Source organism: Sinocyclocheilus rhinocerous, unplaced genomic scaffold (genome assembly GCF_001515625.1).
Source record: "Sinocyclocheilus rhinocerous isolate Xijiao unplaced genomic scaffold, SAMN03320098_v1.1 scaffold106, whole genome shotgun sequence".
NCBI lineage: Eukaryota > Metazoa > Chordata > Actinopteri > Cypriniformes > Cyprinidae > Sinocyclocheilus > Sinocyclocheilus rhinocerous.
The window spans coordinates 1,626,884-1,638,826 of NW_015633181.1; the positions used below are offsets into that span (position 1 = coordinate 1,626,884).

Below are 11,943 nucleotides of genomic sequence, written 5' to 3' on the forward strand. Positions count from 1 at the left end.
ATAAGTACTAAAATGTATTATTATTACCATGGTAAATTTGTGGTTACTGCAGTTTTAGTACAAATACTGTGGTAAACTGTGGTTACTGTAATAAATCCATGGTTATTTTTTTGTAAAAGGCTGCCAGGCTGTTGTACCCCTAAAGGTGAAACTTTAGCATATTTTTTTCTGACAGATTTATAAACAGCAATTACAGAACATAACACAATCCATTTTAACTTTTAACAACCAGTTTAAATAAATTTACTTGCACAAACTAGACAATTTAAAATAAATATTACATTTACACAAACGTTTGGGGTCAGTAAGATTTTGTAATATTTTATTAAGTCTCAAGCTCACCAAGGCCTCACTTATTTGAAAAAAACCCCAAACAAACAAAAAAAAAAACAGACACTTATTCTAATCTTACATACTATTTAGGATGGATAGTATGAACATTGAGACGCAGGGTTACCCTTTTTATGTTTAGATATTTTAACTGGAAAATGATACAAAAATACTCATTAAAACCAGGATTTGTTTTTGCAATATGCAGTAGATCGTTTTTTTAAAGACATTTTCATATATTTTTGATAGTGTAAGATAAGGAAGTGTAATAATAATGCTAAATAATTTTCTATATTTTTGTTGTTATAATTTCAATATAAATAAATTATTATAAATATTATAAATTCATTATAAATTCAATTTTCAATAATAGGGCATGATAGTAAAACTTTATAAATTTATTTTATTTATTTATTTATTTTTAGTGACCCAAATCTGCAAATAAAAAGTCAAGATAGATATTGCCTTTTTCCAAGTATTTCCCTGTTTTCCCTTCATATCTTGTGCCATAAATTTATCTTGTTTTAAGGATTTTTAGATTTTAACTGGAAAATTATACTAAAATACTTATTTAAAAAAGGGGTATTGTTTATGCAATATACAGTAGGTCTTTTGAAGATATTTTTGGTATCATTCCATTGTTTAAAATACATCATGTTTTTTGTGGACATGACCTAAAGACAACGACGAGTTAATAATATTGAGAAGCGGTTCTTCTGCTACAGGTAACAACTCTTTCAGTAATTTAGTGGGTACAGGATCTAACAGGCATGTTGTTTTTATTTTATTTATTTATTTAGTTGACAGGGACATTGTACATTAATAAAACATTCCTGTAAATGTACCAGAATTAGCCAAGGCTATTTTACATCCGTAGTCCCTGGACAAGATGTTACAAGTCACCCTAAAATAAAATGTAATTAAAAATACATACTAAAAAATGTTATAATTACATAGTTCAAATCATACAGTATTCTATTAAAAAACAATGGGATCAAATAAAGACAATGCAAACAAGATACAATCAATAATAGGATAGCTAGCAAATATAAAATTCTAGTGTTGACAAATCTGAGTATGAATTAACCAATTCTTCAACTGAACCCTAAATAAAGCATATGTGTCTAGATCTCGTATAGTTGTCGGAATAGTATTCCATTCTCGTGCAGCAATCACAACAATTGATTTTAGTTTTTAGTGTTTTATTTTTTTATTTATTTAAACAAAATAGAATAGAATTTTAATAATGTGCTGTTTATCAGTTATCGGACATGACGTGAAAATAATTATGGTAACACTCTACAGTAAGGTTCCAGTGCGGCTCTCCGCTCTCTCAGCTGGGCCTGCCTCTCCACCAGGTCGCGAATCTGCTTCTCCACGGCCTCCAGCTCGACCTGCACCGAATGCAGCGCGAACGTGTCCTCACCTGTACTCAAAGGTAGACACACCAGCCATTAAAGCAAGTAACAGTGAGTAAAACAATGGTAATGTGTGTGAATAGAGTATTAGCAATGTAAGCGAGATTAGCAACCAAGCTGGCGATGCTAACGGGCTATATGCTAATAGCGGACTCGGGAAGGTTAAACAAATACATTTTGCTTGGTTGGAACAGCAGCTACGCTAATTATGTCTCTATTTGTTTGACATCCCGTGGTAACTAGGATTTACACATGCTTCAGTCTGGATCCAGAACACCTGAGAAGAGATGATGCCAACCCCTCAGAGGACCTCAGATGATGCCAACCCTGAAACAACATACAGAACTACCACATTTTGCTATAAGTTTGATTGCATCATATGATAATTGCTGTTAATAGTGTTCATCGTCTGTTTGATTACGTCTTTAATTGATTTTTCCGTACATTTCTGCCATATGTACATTAACTGACAGTCACCACTGATAAGATACCACAAAATATTGTAGAAACTTAATTTGCTGTAAAGTTGCTTTGCAACGATTTGTATCGTGAAAAGCTCTATACAAATAAACTTGAATTGAATTGAATCATGTTAGTACAACTTTCTAAAAAAAATTGTGACCCAAAATTGCGAATAATGAGTCTGTATCTTTTTTTCCCCAGGGGAAAACCATGAGAATTTAAATATAACCAAACATTGCATCATTAAATCAAATTGAGGCCATATTTGTCACACTTTGGGCTAAATTCATTTTCTTTATCTTTTTCTAGGATGTATTTATTTATTCGTAGGACCACAACAACTGGAATTCAACCCCAAAATTAGACGAGTAACTAAGACAATGGCTGCACACACATGGCTTCATTGCCGAGAAATAACAGGCAGTTGATCAGTACCACACCATATAGTGATGGGAACCAGATTGCGAATTATTTTGTGGCATCCAGCTTGTCTGACTTGATGGTTTCCTGTTGCACGATTCCATGGTTTTGAAATATATTGCCTCAGACGCCTATGAACCACACAGCTGTGAATCTCATTGAGTGATGATGAAAGCGTGTATGTATACATGTAGTTTTTTTACATGGGATACTTCCCCAAAAGATACAGGTTTGTTTATAGAGCTAGGACATTTTTGGTTTTAATGGACTATTGGATTTCATCATAATTAACTGAAGCAGCTACTCAGATCACCAATAATCTTTAAAAATAAGCTCAGAAGACATTCAGTGTTGAAAAACATGGTCAAGAAACAGTTTCAAACCAGTCTATTCTGGTCCATTTCACAAATGATTAACACAGAGCTGTCATAACCCATCTGCTCATGTCACACAGCTCATTACAACACTAAAGGACAAAGAGGATGTTTTGAATGCATTGGGCTTCCCCTACTCAAGATGATACATGAGAAAAAGTGGGATTTTGTTGCAAACACACCTAAAATAATGGACTAAAAATGGGGCAGAATAAATGTTGTACAAATACAAATTTTACTTTGTCACTTAACTGAAATCTCTTGTTTTCTTTGGGACTATGAACAATTAGAGTCATGCCAAATGATGTAAATGAGACAAATGTGGCAGCTATAGTTTCTAAATGATGTCAGAACACAATTTTCACTTTATTTTACAGAAAACAGTAACATTGATCTAACCACGAGTAGGTAATGAGGAGCTGCACATTGGCTGCTTACTATGGTCTACCACAAATACCACGGTTATTGCAACTGGAGTTACTATGCAAGAGTTACAGCTTTTGTAAGACTCCTTACGACCATTGTTGCGTTGTCATATGAAAATGCATTTAAAATTCAGTTTTCATTTTTGCTAAATATTTGGAAATTGTGACAAGACCTTTTTTCATCTACATTTAGCATTATTAATCAGTATGTTAAGAGCATTTTTAAATAAACATAATTGTTAAAATTGGGAAAATAGGCAAGGAAAGACAACAGAAACTTACTAGAAATTACTAGTTAACTTTGTTTTCTGCACATGATGAGAGTGTTTTGATTGTTTGTTTTAAGCAAAATATAAAAATGGTCCAGACTTCAAGAGGAAAACTCTGAATCTGAATCTTTTCTGTCATATGGACTTCTGCCTTACATTTGTATCTAAACGTAAAAAATAATAATAGCTTGATAACACATCTGATCTTATTTTTCAATATAACTAATTGGGACTGAATTTTTTTTTTCTTTTACAAAGCATTACTGGTGCCCAGATGAAAATGTGTATATATATGTATATATATACTTAACTGGAAGCATTACATATATTTAACAGGCAACCCTATTTAGTCTTTTACAAAGCATTACTGGTGCCCAGATGAAAATGTGTATATACAGTGGGTACGGAAAGTATTCAGACCCCCTTAAATTAGGCAACCCTATTTAACTGGCAGCATTCCTCTAATTTTCACTGAGATGGTGGCCCGCTCTAAGGTGACTGAAACCCAAAAAGGCTGGTTGTCCATGTAAGAAAAATGCATGAAAAGACAGGATAATGTGGAAACTCTCAATGGGAAATCGGTTCAGCACTGCAGCTGGAATTGCTCGCCAGTTCAGTACTGAACAGGTAAGGATCTGTCTTGGGACGTTTAAGAGAAGTCGGACTGAAAGCGCACTCTGCAGTTACCAAGCCTCTCATCAGCAGAAAGAATCAAAAGGCTAAGCTCACCTTTGCTGAGGAGCAGGTTGTGTGGAGAGAGGAGAACTGGTCCAAAGTTCATTTTAATGATGAGAGCAAGTTTAATTTATTTGGGTCTGATGGGAAACATTTTGTTGAAAGGTGGAAGAGGAAGTGTCATGGTTTGGGGGATGTTTTGTGCAGCAGGAGTTGGGCCTCTTATACAGCTACATGGAAGTGTGAATGCAAATGTTCATACAAGACAATGTCCCCATCACACTGCAAAAGAGGTAAAGCAGTTCCTTGAAGCTAAGAACATTGAAATAATGAAATGGCCGACCCAGAGTCCTGAAACCCAACTGAAAAACTCTGGAAAATCTTTGGCAACAGAGTTATGGCTAAGAATCCCACTACAGTTACCGAACTATGGAAAAGAGTGGAAGAAGCGTGGACCAAGATCACACCAGCGCAGTCTGAGAAACTAGTGATGTCCTGCGGCCGCAGATGTGCTGTAGTCATTCAAAGCAAGGGCCTCTACAAATTCCTACCAATTTCTGACAGCTGAAACCCTCCAAAATTTTAGTTGTAATCTTCTTTCGTGCTACAGTGGTTACTGTTCTCTAATTTTGATCACTGTGTTTTCCACAAAATAAAGGTTTTTGTTGAAATGCCTTGGTTATTTTGTCAAACATGTAAGCATAACAGTGGCATACAGCTGATATTCCTTCAAATTATGAGAGATGAATATTAACAATATTTAAGAAAAAATCAAGTATTTATAAATTGTTGTCTAATATTGAATAACCCTGATATAGAGTAAAAAAATTGAAATCTCTTGTTGGACAATAAAATGGCACAATGAATCCAACCAGTTAAACATAATGTTTGTTAATTAAACTTATATAAAGTTGCTGGAAAAATATTTATCTAGCTTTTTTAAATTTTGTGTATTTTTGACAAGAAAAATAAGGAATATATAGCCTAGATATACATATATAATCATTACTATAATTACTATAATGATCATCTTCTCACATATTACACAGTATACCATATTATTATTATTAGAGTTGACCACTCCTAGTGTAAATATTTTAAAATAAATGTTATATTTTTTTTTACATAAAAGACGCAAAGTAGATTTCATTACAACTAGACTGCATAGTTGATTTCAGTGCTCAGTAGAATCTATTCCCTGATTTTGTTTCCTGTGGCGAAAGGTGCAATATGTGACTCAGTCTCGTGTTGCACAATCTGTCCGTTTTAGGTGTATATAAGAGGGGAGCAAAACAGACTGCATCAGTTTCTTGAAAGAGAAGCAACATGAAGAGCTACTACAAGCTGTGCGTTCTTGTCGTTTTGGCGGGTTCTGCTTACACCAGCCCAATAGCGCCACCTGCTGGTGAAGACCGAGAGAGCATTGCAGAGGTAATTTGCACGCTTTGAACTAGTTTGACAATTCTGTTAGAAAAAGAATGCAAACTAACTTTGATCTTTTTTCAGAATTACCTGACTCAGTTGTATGGCCTGCCAAAGCAGGCCTCTTTTGACGCTGAAAAACGTGTCATGAGTGGCATGAGTCTGAGGTTGAAAGAGATGCAGCAGTTCTTTAGACTCAAGATAACAGGGAAGCTGGATGAGGAGACGCTGGATGTGATGAAGAAGCCACGCTGCGGGGTTCCAGATGTTGCGGCCTACTCCACTTTTCAAGGGGACTACAAGTGGAAAAAACATGCTCTGACCTACAGGTAAGACCGGCAAACAGAAAAAACTGTTTAAGACAAAATTGATTAAAAAAGGACTTGTAACATTTACTGTCTTTTTTTGTTGTTGCCAGGATTGAGAACTACACCCCTGACATGTCCGTAGCAGAGGTGGATGATTCCATCAAAAGGGCCCTGCAAGTGTGGGCAGATGTCACTCCTCTGAGATTCACCCGTATCTACAGGGGAACAGCTGACATCATGATCTCCTTTGGTGTTAGAGGTCAGTTTTTTAAACTAACCATTACAAAAATATGAAATATCTTGAAAAAAAAAATCTATCTATATTGCAAAAATCCTGTTTCTAAATTTTTTTGGTATAAATTTCCATTTAAAATATATATAAAAATCAAACAACCAAATAATCAAATAAACTTTCTATGGAAGATATTAAAACTTGATTTCATAGAGTTTTTAACTCGTTTATACACAAAAGAATTATATGCCTGTGCAGTGAGACAAAATACATTTGCACTAAAAACATAGTTTGAACACAAAGCTTAATTTCTTATGTATTGTAAAATAGTAAATTTAACTTGCTTCAAATATTTTTTAAGATACTTTAACTGGAAAACAAGACAAACATATTCAGTAAAAACAGGACAATTTTTTATATTGAAACACAAGGAAATGTGATGTTAATGAAAAAGGAATATATTTTTTATTGTTATTATTAAATGTTTTCATGTGTGTGTATTTAGTAGAAAAATATTAGTAGAGATAAAATGGAAATAATTTGGATTACATTTCATTGCATTATATTTGTATATATAAATATACTTTTAAAATATTGTATATTAAAATATATATTAATTGTAAATTCAATTATTATATCCTACATATTAATTATAAATATATATAATTATTTATCAAATTTCTACTATGAATTTGCCAAATGTTCAGTTAGGTGGTTGTTGTCAACAAATGTTCCTTGGTACCTATATTTTTGTTTGTACATGTTTTGTTTAAATTTGTTAAGAGAGTTTAAGAGCACTTCAAAATAACAAATCTCTCCTTCTTTCCAGATCATCGGGACGGTTACCCCTTTGACGGACCAGATGGTTTTCTGGCTCACGCTTTCCCTCCATATGAAGGCCTTGGTGGTGATGCCCATTTTGACGATGACGAGACGTTCTCCTACAGAACTCCTCAAGGTGAGGGCAGTTGAATTTTGTACCAATGCACAAAATAAAAACCAACTGTTTTCACATTCCCACTTATTCCTCAGGCTACAATTTGTTCCTGGTGGCTGCCCATGAGTTCGGACACTCTCTAGGGCTCGAACATTCCCAGGATCCGGGTGCACTGATGTATCCCACCTACGTTTACAGAGACATCGATACCTTTGCCCTCCCTCATGACGATGTCAGCGGAATCCAGTCTCTTTATGGTAAAGATGCTACGAATCAGATACATCAGTGATGGTTCGAAAAGATGCTGAAAGTGACGTTTCGAATGATTTGACTTTTTTTTTATTAAACAGGCCCGAACCCTGATGTCAATCCTGAAGATCCAAAACCCACACCGCCAGTTACCCCAAACAAATGCGATCCCAAACTGGTCCTAGATGCTGTCACCATGCTCCGTGGAGAGCTCATGTTCTTCAAGAGCAGGTAAACAGAGACAGAAATGCTTTCTGATGTCGGCATGACCTCGTGAGCTGTGACGAGTTTCAGTATCTGACCCGCCGGTGTCTGGCTTTATTTGCAGCTTCTTCTGGCGCAGTTATCCTCTGAGTGCAACCGTTGAACAACATCTCATCAAAGGCTTCTGGCCTGAGATTCCAGATCATATTGATGCAGCATTCGAGAGTCCTTTGGATGACAAAGTCTTCATTATCAAAGGTAAAAACCATGTGAATATAAATGGCAGAACAGGTTCCAAAAGGGGGGTTCGTAGCGATGCCATAGAAGGCTCCTTAAAGAACCTTTCAGTGAACAGTTCTTTAAAGAACTATTTTTTTTCTAAGTGTAAAGAACATTTTAATAATCTAAAGAACCCTTTTCCACTATAAAGAACCTTTTGTCTAATGGAAAGATATTTCACCCTTTTAAAAATAAAGGTTCTTTATTAACATTGATGGTTCCATGAAGAACCTTTAACATTCATGAAACCTTTCCAATGCACAAAAGGCTCTTAACAGTGGAAAAGAGTTATTTAGATTATCAAAGTGTTCTTCACATCAAGGAAAAAAATTTTCTTTTAAGAACTGTTCACTGAAAGGTTCTTTTGGGAACCAGAAATGGTTCTTCTGTGGTTCTTCATGGAACCATTGATGCCAGTAAAGAATGTTTATTTTTAAAAGTGGAGATAGTTATGTCATATGAGACATGAAATATAATTTGAAAATGTTGTCCCTCCTCAGGTGAGAAGGTCTGGGCTCTCTATGGCTATGATATGGTACAGGGATATCCCAAAAGTATCAGCATATTCCGTTTGCCAAGAAAAGTGAAGAAAATCGACGCAGTCCTCTACGATGAGACAAGCTACAAAATCCTGTTTTTCGTTAACAACCAGATTTATAGGTCAGTAAATCACTTAATCTGATCGAGCTGGTCATCTTTTTCAGGAATCCTCAAGTAACATGAATTTATTTTGTACAGTTATAATGAGGAACAACGCAAACTGGAGAAAGGTTATCCTAAACCGGTGGAAGACGTTTTCTCTGGAATGACAGGGAAGGTGACCGCAGCCTTCCAGTATAAAGGTATGGGTTTTGCATACCTTTATTTACATTCATTCATTTAGCAGATGCTTTTATCCAAAGTGACTTACAAACAAGAACATCTGAAGTAAAATCCCTTCTAACACAGTCTTTTATGATCATTTTTAGGTTTCAACTATATCTTCAGCGGACCAAATATGTTTGAGTTTGGCGCACACAACAACAAGCTGCTCCGTGTTCTCAACAACAATTATTTCCTGCCCTGTTAGTCAGTTAATGTTGAGTTTTTCTTTAAAGCTCAGCAATATACTGCCTGCAGCCCTGCACGAAGTAAAATCTGAACCGTCAGTATTTTAAAGTAAATGATTAAGTGACTTATTAACCTTCTAATTTATTTGACCAAAAAGTAGGTATTTTAGTATCCTTGGCAACAAAATGTCAAAATAAAACATGTTTTATGATTGATGCAATTTCAAAATAAAGAATTTAGCAATTTGCTGAATAATCTGAATATTGTTTTTTATTTTATTTTTTATTGTTTATTAATCTGTCTGATACCAAATGTAGGATTGTTAAATAGGGAAGACCAATTAGAAATTAGCTACAGTACATGGATGAAATCACTATAATACCTGAAACATAATCAGGTGATCACAGATGTTTCTGTCACGGGCAGGGTGTTCCAGAGACCAGGCAGGATGACGAAGAAAAGGATATTTAATGATATGACAACAGGAGATCCAGACAGGGTAGACATCAACACACAGGGTAACATTCACAATAACCGACAACTAAAGCTCAGACAGACAGGAACTAATATAGGGTGGATAATTGGTGGCAGACAGGTGAGCACAATGAGGGTAATTAACTAATGATTAGAACAGGAACAACCAAATAAGGACACAGAGGGAGAAACCACAATCAACCGTCCACAGGGGTGTGACAGTTTCAAGTCTGTGTGAAAAATTATGCTAAATTACAGAAAATAAAAACCAGGTAAAAAAATAAAATAATTTGTGATTATAATTTGTAATCATGTTGATGTTTGTATATAATAATAATAATAATAATAAATTTAATAATGTAAATATTTGGTCTAAGTTTTTAATAGATGCATTTTTTTTACTATATATATTGTATTATATTATTATTAAATATCTAACACCTATTTAAAATATTACTACTACTAAAAATCTTTAAATATTTAATGATAATATAAAATATTTTGGTGTAGATGTAATTTTAGTACATATAATCTTTTCTTAAATACCCACATATTCAAGGCAAGAAATATTTCCTTTTATTTTTTGTTTTTAAATGTTGTTTTTATGTAAACACAATATGACAAAATAACTTATACAAAGGAAAGAATCAAAGGCACATACAAAAAAAGAAAAAAAATACATGATTATTATAGTGATAGATACAATAAATGTGTATAGGTGCTATGATAAACTTAGGCAATAATTTAATTATAGTATAATATAATAGTTATTTTAACATTTCCTTCAAACATTTACTTCCCAAGAAGTAAAGATATAAAGATTGATAAGATATCAAAAACAAAGGACACATCGAGAGGAGAAGCATGGCAAAAGGTGCACTACAACAGAAACTAACCCCTAACCCTAAACCTAACCAATGAGAAAGACCTTTATCCACGCCCCATGCCCTAATCTTCCGCCACGCTCACTGCTCCAGCCTGCAGTTATCACTACTTGGACACATCAACTGTTTTTGGAGATTCAGAGATCCGCAGCGGAGTCGGAGCGACTGAGGACCACGCTGGAGCTGACGGGAGGAAGGAGCCCAACGGAGCCGGTGGGACAGATCCTTCAAACATTTCCTTCCCACCTACACAGAGAAAAAGTCCTGTGTATGGGAAAAGATATAAAAAACAAAGGACACATCGAGAGGAGAAGCATGGCAAAAGGTGCACTACAACAGAAACTAACCCCTAACCCTAAACCTAACCAATGAGAAAGACCTTTATCCACGCCCCATGCCCTAATCTTCTGCCACGCTCACTGCTCCAGCCTGCAGTTATCACTACTTGGACACATCAACTGTTTTTCAAGGGCGATGGCACGTTAATGACAGTTTAAGATGTTCCCATTCTCCATATATCTATGTCACCCAAATCCGGAATCTCCTCTTTGCTGTCCTCCTGACTCATCTGAGTCCCTGCCTAACTCGCATTGTCTAATTCTATCATCCGTAATCTGCTCGGATATCCATGTCTTCACATGCTCCCATCATCAACCCTCTGTTTTTTAATGTCTGTAAAGTGTAAAAGTGAAACAGTAACTTCTGGAGGCAGAAGCTTCTGTTTCTGCAGTTCTGCACACAGCGGGCGTCCCACTTGATGTTGAATTACTGACATACATTTCTGTCTCTTCCTCACAAAAATATCATATGGTTTCAGAAGAGCTTAAAAGTCATATGGACCACTTTCACGATAGTTTTATAGTGCTTATGCATTTTTTAGTTTTTTAATGTCTGTAAAGTGTAAAAGTGAAACAGTAACTTCTGGAGGCAGAAACTTCTGTTTCTGCAGTTCTGCACACAGCGGGCGTCCCACTTGATGTTGAATTACTGACATACATTTCTGTCTCTTCCTCACAAAAATATCATATGGTTTCAGAAGAGCTTAAAAGTCATATGGACCAAATCCCACAGCCAAGCAGCCAGATCCTGATCCACTACCCAATACATTGAAAGAGATGCAGAAGTTTTTCGGGCTTAAGGTCACCGGAAAGCTGGACAAAAAAACACTGAAGGTGATGAAGAAGCCCCGCTGTGGAGTTCCAGATGTTGCTGCGTACTCCACATTTGGAGGCAAACCCAAATGGCAGACCAACAAGCTCACCTACAGGTGTGTGTAATAGCAGTTCTCTTTGCATGACTGGAAAAAGAAAGAGTGAAAGAAGCAGATACACATTATGGTCCTTTTTCACAGAATCGTGAACTATACCCCTGACATGTCAAATGCTGAAGTGGATAAATCCATAAAGAAAGCCCTGCAGGTCTGGGCCAATGTCACTCCTCTGAGATTCACTCGTATCAACAACGGCACAGCTGACATCATGATCTCCTTTGCTACAAGGGGTAAGATACATCTATCAATTTATCTATATTC

The 11,943-nt window shown here is 35.5% G+C and overlaps 1 protein-coding gene across 1 annotated transcript; it reads left to right on the forward strand.

Moving 5' to 3' along the window:
- The first annotated feature begins 5,695 nt into the window (after positions 1–5,695).
- Positions 5,696–9,101, forward strand: LOC107743483 (collagenase 3-like). Its single transcript, XM_016556705.1, has 10 exons — positions 5,696–5,804; positions 5,880–6,124; positions 6,214–6,362; positions 7,165–7,293; positions 7,368–7,529; positions 7,623–7,752; positions 7,850–7,983; positions 8,505–8,664; positions 8,743–8,846; positions 8,973–9,101. Exons 1-10 carry the CDS (start codon positions 5,700–5,702, stop codon positions 9,071–9,073), a joined length of 1,419 nt encoding a protein of 472 aa, XP_016412191.1. The 5' UTR covers positions 5,696–5,699; the 3' UTR covers positions 9,074–9,101.
- The last annotated feature ends 2,842 nt before the right edge of the window (positions 9,102–11,943 follow it).

Coding starts and splice junctions, on each gene's coding strand:
- LOC107743483 (XM_016556705.1), top strand. CDS start 5,700: ATGAAGAGCTACTACAAGCTGTGCGTTCTTGTCGTTTTGGCGGGTTCT. Junction 5,805..5,879: donor ACCGAGAGAGCATTGCAGAG/GTAATTTGCACG, acceptor ATCTTTTTTCAG/AATTACCTGACTCAGTTGTA. Junction 7,984..8,504: donor CAAAGTCTTCATTATCAAAG/GTAAAAACCATG, acceptor GTCCCTCCTCAG/GTGAGAAGGTCTGGGCTCTC.